Source organism: Camelus dromedarius, chromosome 15 (genome assembly GCF_036321535.1).
Source record: "Camelus dromedarius isolate mCamDro1 chromosome 15, mCamDro1.pat, whole genome shotgun sequence".
Classification (NCBI taxonomy): Eukaryota; Metazoa; Chordata; class Mammalia; order Artiodactyla; family Camelidae; genus Camelus; species Camelus dromedarius.
In genome coordinates this window covers 36,552,001-36,570,496 of record NC_087450.1, presented here as the reverse complement: position 1 = coordinate 36,570,496, position 18,496 = coordinate 36,552,001, and the positions used below count along the sequence as shown (strand labels likewise).

Below are 18,496 nucleotides of genomic sequence, written 5' to 3'. Positions count from 1 at the left end.
ATGCTCCTGGAGAATGTCATTCTAGGTGAAGTAAGCCAGAAAGAGAAAGAAAAATGCCATATGAGATTGCTCATATGTGGAATCTAAAAAAAAAAAATCAAAAACAAACAAACAAAGCATAAATACAAAACAGAAACAGACTCATAGACATAGAATACAAACTTGTGGTTGCCAAGGGGACGTCCGGAGGGTGGGAAGGGATAGACAGGATTTCAAAATTCTAGAATAGATAAAGAAGATAATACTGTATAGCACAGGGAAATATACACAAGATCTTATGATAGCTCACAGAGAAAAAAATGTGACAATGTTCATGTATGACTGAAAAATTGTGCTCTACACTGGAATTTGACACAACATTGTAAAATGATCATAAATCAATAATAAATGTTAAAAAACAAAAAACAAAAAAAGAAGGAAACTTATGGCTATAAATGTCTACATTAAAAAAAGATCTCAAATCAACATCCTAACTTTATACCTTGGAGTACTAGAAAAAGAAATTAAACTCAAAGCAAGTAAGTGATAAAAATTAGAAATAAATCAGAGGAAAGAAAAACAACGGAGAGACTCAATGAAACCAAAAGCTGTATCTTTAGGAAAAATCAACAAATTGGACTGTCTCAGAAAAAGAGAAGACACAAATAACCAAAATCAGAAATGGAAGTGGGGGCATTACTACTGCCCTCACAGAAATTAAACAGATTATAAAAGAATGCTATGAACAATTATACACAAACAAACTAGATAATGTGGAACAAACGGATAAATTCCTAAAAACACACAAATTACCTAAATGGACTCAAGAAGAAATTTAGAAATCTCAGCAAACATATTAACAAGTAATGTCCCTGACTCAGTAATCAAAACCTCCCAACAAGGAAACGTCCAGAATCAGATGGCAGAACAGATGAATTCTACCCAACATCTAAAGAATTAATACCAACCCTTCCCCAAAACAGAAAGAAACAGTTCCTAACTCATTTTGTGAAGCCAGCATTACCTTCATACCAAAGGCAGATAAAGACATCATAAGAAAATTACAGACCAACATCCTTTATGAGTATAGATGCAAAAATCCTTAACAAAATACTAGCAAATTGAATCCAACAGCATATTAAACAGCACCTTGACCAAGTGGAATTTATCCCAAGAACGCAAAAGTAGTTCAATAACAACGAAATTAATCAATATACCACATTAACAAAATGAAGGAAAACAATACACATAATCAATTAATTTAGAAATGGCATTTTTTTAACATTTTTTATTGATTTATAATCATTTTACAATGTTGTGTCAAAATCCAGTGTTCAGCACAATTTTTCAGTTATTCATGGACATATACACACTCATTGTCACATTTTTTTCTCTGTGAGTTATCATAACATTTTGTGTATATTTCCCTGTGCTATATAGTGTAGTCTAGTCTACAATTTTGAAATCCCAGTCTATCCCTTCCCACCCTCCACCCCCCTGGTAATCACAAGTCTGTATTCTCTGTCTGTGAGTCTATTTCTGTCCTTTATTTATGCTTTGTTTTTGTTTGTTTGTTTTTGTTTTTGTTTTTTAGATTCCACATATGAGCGATCTCATATGGTATTTTTCTTTCTCTTTCTGGCTTACTTCACTTAGAATGACATTCTCCAGGAGCATCCATGTTGCTGCAAATGGCATTATGTTATCGGTTTTTATGGCTGAGTAGTATTCCATTGTATAAATATACCACATCTTCTTTATCCAGTCACCTGTTGATGGACATTTAGGCTGTTTCCATGTTTTGGCTATTGTAAATAGTGCTGCTATGAACATTGGGGTGCAGGTGTCATCCTGAAGTAGATTGGCATTTGACAAAACCCGACATCCTTTCATGATTAAAATCTTCCTAAAACTAGGAATAGAAGGGAACTTCCTCAACATTTCAAAGGACAGCTATGAAAAACCCATAGCTAACATTATGCTTAATGGTCAAAAACTTAAAACTTTTGCCCTAAGATCAGGAATAAGACTAGGATGCCCACTTTACCACTGCTATTCAAAATTGTACTAGATGTTCCGAGCTGAAGCAATCAGAAAAGAAAAAGAAATAAAAGGCACCCAAATGAAAAGGAGTAAGTAAAACTATTTGTTTGCTGATGACATAATCCTATACTAGAAAAATCCCAAAGTATCTATAAGAAAGTTACCAGAGTTGGTAAATTAATTCAGCAAAGCTATAGAACAGAACCAACGCACAAAAAGCAGATGTTTCTATATACCTGCTTTGTGCAATCTGAAAAGGAAATTAGAAATGTAATTCCATTTAGAAGCTAAAAGAATAATAGCCTCTAAAAGAAAAAATATCAAGCAATAGATTTAACCAAGGAGGTGAAAGATTTTTATCCTGAAAACTACAATGCATTACTGAAGAAAACTAAAGACCTAAATAAATGTAAAGACATTCTGTGTTCATGGGTAGAAAGATTTAATATTAAGATGCCAATACTAATAGAAACTATCAACAGATTCAGTGCAATCCCTATCAAAATTCTAGTAGCCTTTTTTGCAGAAATGGAAATGCCAATTCTCAAATTCATATGGAATTTAAAAGAGGTCCTGAACAGCCAAAACAGTCATGAAAAAGAAAAACAAAGTTGTAGGGCTCACACTTCCTGATTTCAAAACTTACTACACAATGCTACAGTAATCAAAACAGTGTGATACTGCCATACAGACACACAGACCAATGGAATAGAATTGAGAGTCCAGAAATAAATCTATATATCTATGGTCAATTGATTTTTGACAATGGTGCCAAATCTATTCAGTGGGGAAAGATTAATCTCTTCAACAAATGGTGCTGGGACAACAGGTGTCCATCCACATGCAAAAGAATGAAACTGAATACCTAAACTCCCATCAAATACAAAATATAACCCCAAATGGGTCAATGACCTAAATATAAGAGCTAAAACCATAAGAAAACTTAAGGGTAAATCTTCATGACCTAGGATTTAGCAATGGATTCCTAGATATGACACCAAAAGCACAAGCAATGAAAGAAAAAAAGATAAACTGAACTTCATCAAAATTTAAAAGTTTTGTGCAAAGGATATTATTAAGAAACTGAAAAGACAGCATCTTGGTTGTGTCTGAATGGGAGAAAACATTTGCAAATCATATATCTGATAAGGGTCTAATATCAAAAATATGCAATGATGTCCTAAAATTAAACAACAAAAATAAAAAACAATTTTAAAAATGGGCAACAGACTTGATTTCCCCAAAGAAAATATACAAATGGCCAATAAGCACATAAAACAATGCTCAACATCATTAGTCATTAGGGAAATACAAAGCAAAACACAAAATGAGGTATCATTTCACACCAACTACGATGGCAGTTAAAAAAAAACCAAACAAACAGAAAATAACAAGTATAAATGAGAATGTGGAGAAACTGGAACCTTTGTGCATGGCTGGGAGGAACGTAAAATGGAGTGGCTGCTGCGGAAAGCAGTATGGCAGTTCCTCAAAAAGTTAAAGAGACTACCAAAATGCCCTAGCAATTCCACTTCTAGATACATACCCAAAAGAATTGAAAACAGAAACTTAAACAGATACTTCTATACCAATGTTCAGTGTAGCATTATTCAAAATAGCCAAAAGGTAGATATATTCCAAGTGTCCAGTAACAGATAAATGAATAAGCAAAATGTAGTATATACACATTGGAATATTATTCAGCCTTAAAAAGGAATTAAATTCTGATACATGCTACAATACTGATGAATCTTAAGGACATTATGCTAAATAAAATAACTCATGTACAAAGGGACAAATATTGTATGATTCCTCTTTTATAAAATATTTAGACCAGGCATAAATTCATAAAGACAAAGTACATTAGAGGTTACTAGGGGCTGAGGGAGGGGGAAGTTGGGAGTTATTGCTTAATGTGTACAGAGTTTCTGTTTGAGGTGATGAAAGGTTTTGGAAATAGATAGTGGTGATGGTTGCATAACATTGTGAATATACTTTATTGGCACTTAACTATACACTTAAAAATGGTTAAAATGGCTAATTTTATGTTATATATTTTCTACCACAATAAAAAATTAAGAGAAAGTTATTAAGTATGTGTACAGAAATCAGAATCCTACTCAAGTCCTTAAAGAAAACAGATGTGAATGTAATTATAAGTGCATTCCATTACAGAGTACTGGACCATATACTGAAATCTACTTACTTGCAAATGGTTTAAATTATAAGTAAAATAGAAAATGGGAGTTGTCTAGATAGAAAGGGAAAAGTTTCTTTCAGGGATTATAAGAGAATAACTAAGAATATTAAAATGCGGGAGGTACCAAATATACCCAATATTTTATAACTATAAATGGAGTATAACTTTAAAAAACTGTGAACTATGTTACACACCTTAAACTTATATAATATTGTAAATCAACTATACTTCAAAAAAAAAAAAACAAAATGGTTAAAAAAAAATACGGGAGATAAATAATCTGGAATTTAAGTTAGCTTATTAAAAAAAGTGTCTGTTAACAAAAAAAAACTGGAATTTAAGTTAGCTTATTAAAAAAAGTGTCTGTTAACTTGAAACTCAACATTTTTTTTTATCCCAAGACTTGTTTTGGGGGTTTTTGTTGTCGTTTTCTTAAATCCTGCACCAAACAACTTTCTATATAATAGGATTGATCCCACTTGCAATTGGGTTACTTTTAATACATACGGCCAGATTATAGACCTTTTTTATCACCAGATACAAGTTTCATAAAAGCAACAATTATGTTTTACTTTTTAATTGTATGTCCCCAATGCGTGCCATACAGTAAGTAACAAATCTGGTGAATAAACGAAACAGTCAAAAATAAGCAGGAGATGGGGAGGGCATAGCTCAAGCGGTGGAGTTTGTGCTTAGCATGTATGAGGTTCTGGGTTCAATCCTCAGTAACTCCTCTAAAAAATAAATGAATAAACCTAATTACCTCCCCCTCAAAAAAAAAAAAAAAAAAAGCAGAAAAGCAGCATTAAGGAAACTTTTCTCAAAATCATCTTCCCATTACAGTTTTAAAATACTTACTTTAGGTGGGAAGGGTATAGCTCAGTGGTAGAGTTTGTGCTTAGTATGCATGAGGTCCTGGGTTCAATCCCAGTACCTCCATTTAAAAATAAACCTAATTACCTCCCCCAAAACAAACAAAAAAAGTTAACAACAACAAAAAAAGCCCTCTAAAAATAAACAAAATACCTACTTTAAAAATAGTATCTGAATAATTCAGGGTCCATAAAACCAGAAGTTTAAATTACTTCTTTTCTACAGTGTATGCCCCCATCCCCAACTCCAAAGGGAGGTTTTCAGAATTTGACTTTATGAGAAATTTCTTTTATTGACTTGTGTTTGTCTGCCTGAGGTAGTCCAGACTAGAAAGGAAAATCAACAAGCACTCATCTTCATAACTGGATGGCTGGACTACTCAAGGTATTGCTGAAGTGCTTGAAGTGTTCTTGATTCACTAGCTCGTATAATAATGAGTATTATTTGCATTGTTTTCCTTTGTTTTTAGTGCTTTATGTTTTTGTACATTAAATGTTTAATTATGAAATAAACATGAATATGAAATGCAAACTTTGATAACTGCTAAAGCAAACTGTACTATTAATATCATGATAATTAAGTTTTGACTTTAAGAATTCATCCTAAAATATATTTTCTAAAACATAAGCAGTATAGAGGGAACAGATTACCTACTTTAAGTGGGGGAATATTGTAATTCAATTATCCCCAATCAGGCTACTTATAGCCAGAGATGGCCCTGGCTGGCTAAGAGAATGAACCTCTCAGATCTCTGACTCCAGGAAAAATAACCGACTGAGGGCCCCAGCTGCTGCACTCTGAAATCCATCATGGTGCTTGGAGGCCACAGTTGTTACTGACTGCTCCCAGTCAATGAGCACCACAGGCATACTAAAGCAGGCCTAGTCCTGGGAGGTGAGGAATCCCTGTGATAGGCAACTTTCACTCAAGGACTTCCTGAGATCTGGGTGACTTTCCTTAGAACTGCACTGCAGTCTATAACACTTTCACCCAAAGTTCCTTCCTTCCTTGCCTCTCTCCTTCACATGGAGTCAGACTTGCATCATGGTCTGACGACTCTCCCTGCCTCCTTCCTCGTTTTCTCTCAGAAGCACTTCTCCTAATAAATATCTTGCATGCTTATTCCCATCTTGGCATCTGCTTCTCCCCTGAAGCATTACATGTTGTTTTTTTTTTTAATTTAGCCACTTCAAATGAATTATTTCTAAAGTATAGTATTTGTTTCCCTATTCGCTAAAATAGAATACACCAAACATGATAATTCCAATGCCTTTTGACTGGTGAAGATCTCAACTATGACCTACCAAACTCATCAGTAACTATATTCTTGAGGGGAAAGGCTCAGAACCACACAATTCAACAAATGTATACTGAGCACCTGCTATACATGAGAAATATGCTAAGCATTATAGGAAACAAAAAAGTGACCACAATCATATCTTGCTCTCAAATAACTCCCAATGAAGAAGTGAATACTGGGAGAGGAGCACTTTAAAGGGCAGACTGTCATTAAGTACTAAAATTAAGGTACAAAGTACTAAAGAAATTAAGAGATTGATTCTACTCAGGGCATGAAATTGAAGTAGAAAGCCTTTGTAGAGGAGATGGCATTTGAAATGTACACTGAAAAACATCATCAGAGCCTTCAGGTTGCACCTGCCCATAATTAATGAGGACAGTCCAACAAAGACACCTTCCATGTTTGCCATACTGGGCTAACTGCAATGTGTAAATCCTTTCTATCACAACTCTCTCACACTTTCTCATTCACAGAGTTCTGATGGTTTCTTAGTTCCCCTCCAAAGGTGCTACTCTCCCAGTATTCACTCATCATCATTACCACTAAGACTCCTAAGCCAGAATCAGCTTTGACTCCTCTCTCTCTCACTACCCTGATATTCAACCACCAATCTACCTCTAAGTTGAAAATCAGTCCACTTTTATCCCCACAGCTACATCCCTAGTCAAGACCACCAACATCTCTTCCATGAATTGCTGCAAAGTCTCCTAACTTGCCTTCCTGCTTACAGTTCTGCTGTCATTTAATCTAGATACCACATAGCAAATGGTGATCCTTCAAATTTCATATCTAATTATCAATATCCTACTTAAAACCCTTCAGTGATTCTCAACCACTCAAAACATAAAATGCAATAATTTGGTTCACAAGATCTGGTCCCACAGTCCAGACTCCAGCTACTCAGAATTCCCAAGATGCTGAGCTCCTCTTGAGCTCCAAGCCACCACAAACCCTTGGAACAAACACACTTCCTCCTCATCCTCACCTGGTTCACTCCCACTTAAAATATCACTTCCTTCATTCCCAAATACAAGCACACAAAGATAGTCTCCTAGCTTCCTACTGCCATCCCAAGACCATTACATCTTAGCCCTTTCCTTTACGGTCTATGCTATCTATTCACTAACTAGTGCCTTTAAAACTCTTACTTTTTTTTTTTTTTTTTCTTTAGTGGAGGTACTGGGGATTGAACCCAGGACCTCATGCATGCCAGGCATGCGCTCTACCACAGAGCTATACCTTCCCCGCTAAAACTCTTACTTTTTAATGCAGCAGAACCCTTCCAACAAATGCAATCCTATGCAGAACCCCAATATGTAAAAAAGCCGTGCTTCTAAGCCTAAAGCAAGGGATTTCAAAACCTCTTCCTTCCACCTCCTTCTCTCCTAAGAAACTTCCTCCCTAAAATCTAAGGTACAGGACAATTACAACACCACTGTTCTGTATTATACTGCATACTCAAAGGAAGCAACACGGTATAGCAGAAAGAGGTGTCTCTGAAGCCAGATAGGCTTAGGATCAAATCTGGATTCTACTCAGTTATTAGATCTTGAGCAATTTGGCTCTCTTAGGATCCATTTCCTCAGTTGTAAAACTCAGCTGTAAAAATTACCACCTTGAAAAATCAATAGGTAGAACAGAGATAAGTACATAAAGTACCAAGCATAGTGTCTAGAATACTGGCATGAAGCAGGAACTCAATAAAATGCTATGTGCCATGGTTTACCCAGGAAATGCTGGTTAACACTCAAAATCAATGTAACTTACCATAATATTGACAGAATAAAGGAGAAAAACCCTATGGTTATCTTAACAGACAGAAAAATCACTTGACAAAATTCAACATCCATTTATAATTTTAGAAAACCCCAACACTCTCAGAAAACTAAAAATGGAAGGGGAAACCCTCAATCTGATAAATGAAAACTATCAGCTCATGTCACACTCAATAGTGAAATAAGACAACTTTTCCCTTAAGAATGAGAACAAGGCAAGGATGGTTATTCTCACTATTTTGATTCAACAATGTAATGGAAGTCTAACCAGTAAAACAAGGCAAGAAAAAGAAATAAAGAAATAAATGTCAGACTGTCTCTATTTGCAGATGATATAATTATGGAGAAAATTCTATGGAATCTATAAAACAACTATCAGTAAGGTCAAAGGATACAAGATCAATATACAAAAATCAGCTACATGTTTACATACTCATAGCAAACAACTGGAAAATAAAATTTTACAATTTACAACAGCACCAAAAAACAAAATATTTCAGATTAAACTTAACCAAAGACAAGTAAGACTTACATAGTGAAATCTATGAAGTGCTGCTGAGAGAGATTTAAAAGTCTAAATAAATGGAGATATATACCACATTAATGGATCCAAAGATCTGATACTATTAAGAGTCAATACTCCCTAGTGATCTACAAGTTCAATGCAATTACAATAAAAATCTCACCAAGGTTTTTTGGTAGAAATTGATAGGATGGTTCAAACTTTATATACAAAATCTAGAAATAGTAAAATAACATTTTAAAAGAACAAAATTGGAGGACTTACACTACCTAACCACAAGACTTACTATAAATCTACAGTAATCAATAGTGTGGTATTGGTGTAAAGATGAACAAAAGACCAGTGGAAAAGAATGGAGACCCTAGAAAAATACATATATATTTACTTTACATATATTACATATTTAAATATACATTTACACAAATATATAATATATATTCATTTAATTTTCACAAAAACATCAACACAATCCAACAGGGAAAGGAAAGTCTCTTAACAAAAAGTTCTGAAATAACTAGATATGAGCATAAAAAAGAATCTCAGTTCCTACCTTATATCATACACAATTAATTTGAAATGGACCACAGATTATATAAAAGCTAAAACTATAAAGCTTTTAGAAACTAGCATTAGAAGTATGTTTTTATGACTTGATGGCAGGCAAGGGGTCTAGGACACACAGCAATAACCTTAAAAGAAAAAAAAACTATAAATGTGACTCCATCAATATAGACAAGCCACAGCTACAACAAAACATTCATGAAACATATACCTAATACAGGACAGTTAACGAGGATATATAAAGAACTAAAAACAACTCAATTTTTTAAATGGGCAACAGATTTACACAGCCACTGCCCAAAGGAAGATATGCAAATAACCTAAAAGAATATCAAAAAGTGCTCAGTATCACTGGTCATCAGAATAACACAAGTTAAAACCACAGTGAGGTATTACTACAAATCCATCACAATGACTAAAATTAAAGACAAATAACACCAAATACTGGCAAGGATGTGGAGCAACTGGAACTCTCATATACTGTTTGGGAATGCAAAATGGTACAACCACTGTGAGAAAAGGTCTGGCAGTTCCTTACAAAACTAACAGACATTTACTCTATGAGCCATTTTTACCAGTATTTATCCAAAAGAAAAGATTTCTACAATAAGATCTGTATAAAAACATTCATGGCAGCTTTATCCGCAACAGCCCCAAACTGGAAACCTCCCAGGTATATATCCACTTGATAAACAAACTGACATATTCATATGATAGAAAAAAGGACTGAAATCTTAATAAACACAATCGCAAAAGCCTTACCAAAAATATACACTGTATGATTCTATTTATATGATAGCCAAAACAGATAAGATTAATCTATGGTAGGATGGTAAAAGATCAGAATAGCAGTTGCTTCTGGGAGGTGGGGACAGGAATTGACTGAGAAGGCACATGAGGAATATTTTAGGAGTGACGATAATGAGCCTTATCTTTTTTTGCATTGAATTGCATTTTTATTAAGGTTATATATAAATGAAGACATAAGACTGCTTGTTAGTAATCATTCATGTCTCTGCTTTGCCCAGCAGCCACCCTTTCTCCTCTCTGACATAATCATAGAACTGAAAGTCAAAAGGAACCTTAGAGGTCAGCTAACCAACTTGTCTTGAGAAGTAGGAATCACTCCAAGTACTCCTGAAAGGTGGTTTTCCAACCTTTTCTTGTATTATTTCGTAAGATTAACTTATGTGGTGGAAACAATATAAAAATGTTGTTCCTTGTAACTACGACTTTACACATTTAGAAAGGCAAGAATGCACAAAATCGTCTAGATAAATCTTATAAACATTAAAATATCTAAATAAAAATGGGCTAACTATGCAACTCTCAGCTAAAAATCAAGGTAAATGATATGAAATTCAAAGACTGTCATACTGTTTAAGCAATGCTCAAAATCTTGGTAGAAGCTTGAGAGGTATTCATATGCCAAAACTCATTAAACGTACAATTAATATTTGTGTCTTCCACTGTACATGAACTTTACCCAAAAAACAAAAAGAACCATAAATAAATACTGAACTCTAAGTTAATGACATGCATGCTGAAGTGTTTAGGCGTAAAGTGCACTAATGTCCACAATTTACCCTGAAATCCATCAAAACATAAGACGGATTGGTGGATGGATAGAGAGGACAGGCATGTGATAAAGAAAACAGCAAAATGTAAAGTGTAGAATCTAGGTGATGGGTATATGGGTGTTTATTGTGCAATTCTTTCAACTTTTCTGTACATTTTTAACGTTTCATAATAAATGTTGGGTAAAAAACTTAATTACAAGTCAAAAAATATTCTAAAATGAAGTGCAAAGTTCTCTCATATTCCAGCTACAGCTGTAATGAAAAAAATACAATATGGCGGGTAGCTGCCACTTTTATTACTATTTGGTTACAGCATCCTCGCCCCTGTGATTTCTGGACCTCCCTACCACTGCTGGATTCTAGTCTTCCTCTCCACAATATACACCATAATTCTTGTGGACTTCATCGTCATCCATGTACGCAACCCATCATTCAACACACCAACTTCACAGCTCCTAATTGTCTCATCTTCTTCATCTTTGGAATCCTTAAACTTCAAAATATAATTATCATCATCTCTAATCTTAATCCCTTATCTGCTCCCATTATCCTCTTCAACTAATCAGGATTTCTAATCCATGGAGTTCTCATTTATACCTCCAGTATTTATCTGTCTATAATATAGCTGTACTTTCTATTATTTGAACTATCCCTATACTCTTTGTCTCTACTGCAGTCACCTGCAACGAATTATCCTTCTCTACCCATTTACCTGAACTGATCAATGCTGCTGGAAGAAATGTCACAATGAATGCTACTCCAAATTTATAATCTCCCCACTCAGCACTCCTCAGCAATTCCTTTCTAATTCTCTGGCTGGCTCCTTCTACAGACTCCACAGCATCAATTCCAAGACTTGATCAGCTTCTTAAACTCTTTACTCATTTCTCTTTCCTCACTCTATGTAAAGGATCATGCCTTTCATTTCATCATGAAAATGTAAGTTACCTAGCATGAACTCCCCTGCTCCCCAACTTACGAAGCCATCTTAACCTCATTCCCTTCCATCTTAGAAGAAAGGATGTCATCACTCCTGCCAGAGGTAGTATAGCATCATCAGTACTGTTTAAAAATGCAGACTCTATACAAATTACCCTTTCCTAACTTCAGTTTTCTCTCTTATAACATAGACATAATAGTTTCCTGTAACAATTAGAGAACACATGTGAGGCACTTAAAATGGTACGTGGCAAATAGTTCAAGCTAAATCCCACTGCTGTGTTCCTGATCTCATCTCCTTGTTCAGTATCTTTACCAGTATTCTTTTAGCAGCTCCCTCCCCAAAGGCTCCCAACATAAACAAGTTTCCATCACCTTCAAATAAAATACAAGTGTCTTCCCCAACGTGAATCCCCTCCTTGCTACAGAAGTATCTCTTTTCCCTTCATTTCCAAGCTTCTAGGGGAAAAAAACAATCTGAAAAAAGTCACTTGTCCTTGCTATTCTTCTTCCATGCTCTCCCATCTTCTACTCTGACATTGAAACTGCTCAGCCAGAAGTGACCCCTTAGGTATCAAATTTTAACACTTTTCAGGGACCTTATCTGACTTTTCTATAGCCTGACACAGTTCATAACTCTTTTCTTGAAACTCCTTCCATCCTCAGCTTCTTGGACACTAGGATCTCATTCTTTCTGACTCTTTCCTTCTTAACTTGTACTCACTCCTTTCCCTCTGCTCTCCCTCTACACCCTATTGTCCATTCTCTTCCCCCAGTTCTGATGCCAGCCCAATTTCACCCTTACGTCTAACCATTTCCAATGAGTGGCCTCATCTACTTTTTTTTTTTAACATCTTCTTTGAGGTACAATTGACATACAATAAATTGCACATACGTGAGCCATATAATCTGTTAAATTTTAACTTACGCACACACTCCTGAAACTACTGGTACAAACAAATGAACATAAAAGCCTCCCCACGAAACAACTACTAACTTGCATTCTGTCACTGTAGGTTAGTCAGCATGTTATGTAAACAGAGTTATATAGTGTACACTGTGAGGGTTTTTTGGTCTGGCTTCTTTCATTCAACTTATTTTGAGATTCAGCAATATTGTCATGTATACCAACAGCTGATTCCTTTTTACTGCTGAGTAGTATTCCAATATATGACTCTATCATAATTAGTTTATTCATTCACCTGTTGATGGATATTTGGGTTGTTTCCAGTTTTTTGCTGAACAGAACTGCCATGAACATTCATGTACAAGTCTTTGTATGGATACAGGCTTCATCTATTCTCATGGCTCTACTTACACACCTAGAAGTCCCAAATCTGTTTCACCAGATACCAACAACCAACTGCCAGTTTCACAAGTCCATGTGGATAACCCAAAAAGAATTTCAAATCAAATCCAAAACTCATCTTATTATGCCACTCTTGCCACCCCAAAGGGTTCTCCTCCTACACTATCTTGACTAAAAGCACTCAAATCAGAAAAGATTCCTCCTGCTCTTACCACTTCCCCCACTCACTCAGTGAGTTGCTATATCCTGTCAATTTTGCCTCTTAAACACCTCTCAAATAAAACCCATCCCCACATTTCCATCCTAATTCAAATGCACCTTTACCTCAAGGTCATCTCATCTTTTGACTAGACTGTTTGTTTGGGGGTTTTTTTGGGGGGGTTAATTAGGTTTACTTCTTTTTTTTATTTTTAGAGGAGGTACTGGGGATTGAACCCAGGACCTCATGCATGCTAAGCATGAGCTCTACCACTTGAGCTATATCCTCCTCCTTTGTCTAGACTGTTAAACTAGCCTTCTAACTTTTCTCCCTTACCTTGGGTCTCATTCTTCTTCAATTCATTTTCTATTCTATGGCCAAAATGGATTTTCTAAAATTCAAATCTGATGTTACTCTTCTATTTAAATTCTTCAATGACATCTATAACCTCAAGGTAAAATTCAAACTCCTTAGCTTAACACACAAAAAATTCTCTATAAGCCAGTTTCCTCTCCAAACTCACCCTTTGCCACTTCCCATCATGTTTGAACTTAGTCATTTCTGGGTGATGTCAATTACTTTTTAATCCTTAGTGCTGAGGGCAATAATTGGTCTATAGTAGGTATAATATACTTATGCAATACATAAGGTAGGAATTAGACTGAGAGATGCAGTGAGACCTTCTGGGCATATTCAGGAAAAGTAGTAGTCCAGTCTGACTAAAGCATAAAGATTACAGTATCAATCCATTCAGAAAAGCAGGGTGAAGCCAAGTCATCGATCACCAACAATTCTATGCTAAAAGCTTAATACACACTTCATTCTATGCCTTCAAAAGACACCAAACGTTCTGAACAAGAGTGTGACATGTTCAGAAGTGTCCTATAACTTCTGAAATTTAAAAAATAAATAAAGGAGAAGTAAGGGGCAATGAACTCAGTTAAGAGGCTAAAGCAGCAGTCTGAGAAAGAGGACTCAAGAGTAGCTAGAGTAGGAGGGAACAGATTAAAAGAACATGTCATAGAAAACAAACTTATGGTTATGGAGTGGGGAGTGGGGGAAGGGATAAACTGGGAGTTCGAGATTTACAGACACTGACTGGTATATATAAAAGAGGTAAACAAATTTATACTGTATAGCACAGGGAACTATATTCGATATCTTACAGTAGCTTAGGGTGAAAAAATATGAAAACGAATATATGCATATTCATGTATGACTAAAACATTGTGCTGTATACCAGAAATTAAATTGACACATTATTTCAATATTAAAAAAAGTTAAAAAAAAAAAAAAAACAGAACAAGTCAAAGGAGAATGAGTCTACAGGATCTGCCTGGGTGTGGGTAGTAGTAAGTCAGAGAAGACGCCAAATTTCTGAACCAGTCAAATAAAATAATAAAGCTGTTAACCAAGAGGATTTTTTCTCATGGTAGGTAGAAAGGAGAGAGCTAATAGTTTTGTTTGGGTTTTCCCTCACCCATTCATTCAAACTTTAGTGTCAACCAGGTATCAGGCACTGTATGCATGGAGGACAAAATGAGAGTAAAATATCATCCCTGCTCTCAAGGACCACCCAATTTAGTTGGGTGGGGAGAAGATAAATAAACAGGAATTTAAAATTAACTGTTAAATGCTAGGCTAGGGTCCTAAAAGAATATTTAGACTAAAAGAAAGACTATATAACTCAGGCCGGAGGATCTGAGAAAAGATCTGAGGTCTAGTGAGTCCAGAGGATGAACAGTGTTAGGCCAAGCAAAAGGCAGTCCAGGTGAAGAAAACAGCATGTCCAAGGAGCCTCAGGTAAGATAACACAAGCTGGATGTATCTGCAAATAGTACAATAGGTCTAAAGGAAGCATATGAAGGAAGATATGGAGATACCCACATGAAAGTCTATAAGCAGATTTTGAGCTACCAAGAGCACATCCAGATACGGAATATAATTTCAACCTTGTCTTTTGTGGCTTAGAATCATGGTTAGTGGATATTTTAAATAAGAATTGGAAGAATCTTACGTATCAGCTAGATTGTGTACACTTCCACCTCCTCCCATCACTTCTACTATCATGCAAAAGTATCTCTGCTTGAAGTCAAAGCTGGTTTATGCAAATAAGCAAAGAGGATCGAAGGGGGAGTGTGTTAAATCAGAGATACATGTCTTGTCTAAAGAAGACAGCCATTTACTCAGCTCCAGCAGTTTACTGCCTTGCTTGAATGCTGGCCCAATGCAGAGAGATTTTCCTATTCTCCAAGGAAAGCTCAAAAATTAAGATTTTATGTAATAGTTCCCATTTTAAAATATTGGCAACTAATTACATTAAAAATAAAACAACACTATGCCAGCCAAACAAAATGCTTCTGTGGACAAATTTCAGCAAGGGCCACCAATGTGGCAGAGTTAGACCCGGACTGAGAACTCCTATAATGCTCTTTTCACTACTTCATAGGACCCTCAACTGATGGGGTATCATAGTGATTCCCCTGGGATAGGAGTTGCTTGCCTCTAAGCAAAATAGCCCCAAATTGACAGTGCTTTATGAGTTCTTTAATATATTTTCAGTAATTTTTCTTTCTCCTCCCTACCCCACCGCTACCTTGGTCAAGATACCTGCTTCTCCCATCACTGAGACCTTGTGCTCCCCTTCTCTTACAGGCTGCCAAGCTTGCAGTAAAGCCAAAAGTAAACAGAGTGAGAGCCTGACAGGATTTCTAATAAATTAAGTACTATAAGGCATATGGCATCTCTTTGGTTTTCTTAGAAAACAATAGCACAGAGATGTCTGTGACTAGTCAGACACCTGAGCAAAAAAGTCACTAACTAACTTCTGAAATAAACCAGCAAATTCTGCTAACAAATGAAATATAGTTTCCATTGTAAGATACCGAGAGGGGGAGAGGGAGAAAGGGCAAAAGGGAAAGCAAAAGTTGCTGGCACTTGAGCAGTATCAGGCACCTTTTAAAACACAGTTTTTAATAGTGTAAATGTTTAGAACAAAAGGTACACTATAATCTCAATTCTCAGTGAGGAGGAAAATATTTTTTAAACAAATAACATGAAACATTCTTTGAGCAACAATAAAATGGGATTTAGAAACACTATTAAGAGTAAAGCTATCCCTGTATTTATAAGGGGAAAGGATAACAAAAAATACATTGGTAGTTTTTATATTCATTCAAACATCGGTTTCTGATGTTTTAATGTATTTATTAAGTCACAATGCTGCGTTAGAAGCTTTGAAAATTAAGCAACATTTTCTAATTATACTAAAACATTTAAAAGAAAAGTACAGATCATGGGGTATATAACTTTCGATAAGTGTGGGAAACTCGAAGAAACACATAAAAGTTAAAATTTCTAATCAACAAACCGAAAGACAGTACCAAGATTCTCAGACTCAGAGAGAGAGACAGAACGAGAGAACGAGAAAGAAAGGAAGGAAGACAGAAAGAGAGAAATAGTGGCATGTGCACACTCCCCTGTTAGTCGGAGGAGTGGGGGAATTCAGAGGAATGAGTGATTACAGAGGGCGAGCAAAGCAGGCCATGTTCCTGCTGGCAGGCGAGCTCTGCAATTACTTAGAGCAAGCATTATAGCCAGAGCATTCTCGAGCCCACTAAAAAGAACAGACTACACATCTAAAACCGTTGGCTGACAGCAGCTCTGGGATAAGACCGGGAAGGCGGAAAAGTGGCCTGCTTTGACCTCCACTGAAAACTGAGGCTCCTCCAACCCTCATCTCTGAATCAGGGGCACGGCATTAACCTCCCAGCGACTGGATTCTTCGGACAAACTCTCCCTGGCTCCCTGCGGCCTTCCCACCCACCGGGTGAATGTCAACACCGAGAGCTAGCGAGTGTTGGGGAACCTCTACGTGTGCGCCGTCCTTTCAGGGAAGCGGCGAGACCGGGAAGAAAGACGGCCCCGCGCGCCCCGCCTCCCCAGGCTTCCCCGGCCCCCGCCCGGCATCCTAGCAGGAGATGCAGCCTGGAAGAGGGGTCCCGCGCGCGTCTCACCTTTTTCAGCGCAGGCACCAGCAGTCCCCGCCACTTAGGCGCGTTCTCCTCGCTGAAAAACTCGTACGGCAGCTGCTGCGCCTGCATGGTGCCCCCGGGGCGCCTCTGGGAGGGGAGAGGGGCGGCGGCGGCGGCCGGGCCGGGGAGCCGCGAGAGGGCGAGCTCGCGGCACGGAACAGGGCCGCGGCCCCAACGGACGGCCCGGCCCCCTCGGGGCGCCGCGCAGCCGGGCTAGCCCCGGAGTGGGGCTTGGGGGGCGAGGCCCGCGCCCGGCCACCCACCCGACACGGGCACCAGCCGCGGAGAGCGAACGCAGCCCGGAGGCGGCGGCGGCGGCATCCCGCACCACCGCCCCGGGGCCAGGCCCCCCACCCCTCCGCGGCCCGCCGGCGCCGCCCGGAGCTGCCCCCGCCGCGGCCGCCGCCCGCCCGCCCGCCGGGGCTGCACTCCCGGGCCTGGCCTGGCCCCGCGGCGGAGCCGGCGGCTGGGGGAGGGCGTGTGGAGGGACGCTCCGGTCGCGGCGCCCGCTCCGCGCAGCTGGGACCCCGAAACGCGAGCGACCCGGGGCGGGGCGGAGCGGAGCTCGGGGGTCTAGCGGGGGAGGGGAAAGGCCCGAGGTCGTTGTTGGGGAATCTCGCTGCCCTGAGGTGCGGCCGCGGCCGACGCCGACGCCGGTGTAGCTCTCGAGCTTCCTACTAGCGAACTGAACCTGCTCGCTACTGAGCATGCGCCGCCGGGCAGGGCCGGTTCGCTCCGGGTTTTCCGGCTCCCCAGCCAAGGAGGAGCAACGCGCGAGTGAGGGAGGGCGCCCTGCCGGGCTGTGGCTGCGCCCCCGAGGGCTGCAGGGGGAGGAGCGACAAGGCCCCGAGAAGTCGAACCCCGGGCCGAGTGGGGCCTCCTGGGTGGAGTGCTAGCTACGGTGAAGCGGCCCCCATTGTGTGGTTAAGCCGGGAGAGCTCCCACCCTTTTCTTGGAGTCCCGCGGCCTTTCGTTTCGGAAAGGGGTGTGATGTGTGTACTTTGTTCCCCACATGAAGATAACTGCCCAGAGCATGCAATGTATAGTAAACAGACTGGACAAAAGATAGGTGCCTTTCTCACGAAACCTACGGCTCAATATTTCTCGGATAATAGAAGTGACTGCAGTGTTTCCAATCGGGCTTTCCACATCACCAAGAATAAAATGTGTACGTGTAATAT

At 38.5% G+C, this 18,496-nt stretch overlaps 1 protein-coding gene and 1 non-coding gene across 3 annotated transcripts in view; both read right to left on the bottom strand.

The window, feature by feature from the left end:
- Positions 1-17,647, bottom strand: part of SOS1 (SOS Ras/Rac guanine nucleotide exchange factor 1) — a 134,573-nt gene extending 116,926 nt beyond the window's left edge. For both annotated transcript variants that reach the window (XM_031466869.2, XM_031466870.2), the window contains exon 1: positions 17,298-17,647. In XM_031466869.2, coding sequence (XP_031322729.2) covers positions 17,298-17,384 — 87 coding nt within the window. In that variant the 5' untranslated portion in view covers positions 17,385-17,647. The remainder of the gene's footprint in view (positions 1-17,297) is intronic.
- On the bottom strand, positions 7,567-7,639 carry TRNAA-GGC (transfer RNA alanine (anticodon GGC)). Its single transcript has one exon. It is a non-coding gene; the product is annotated as a tRNA-Ala (tRNA).
- Positions 17,648-18,496: the final 849 nt, after the last annotated feature.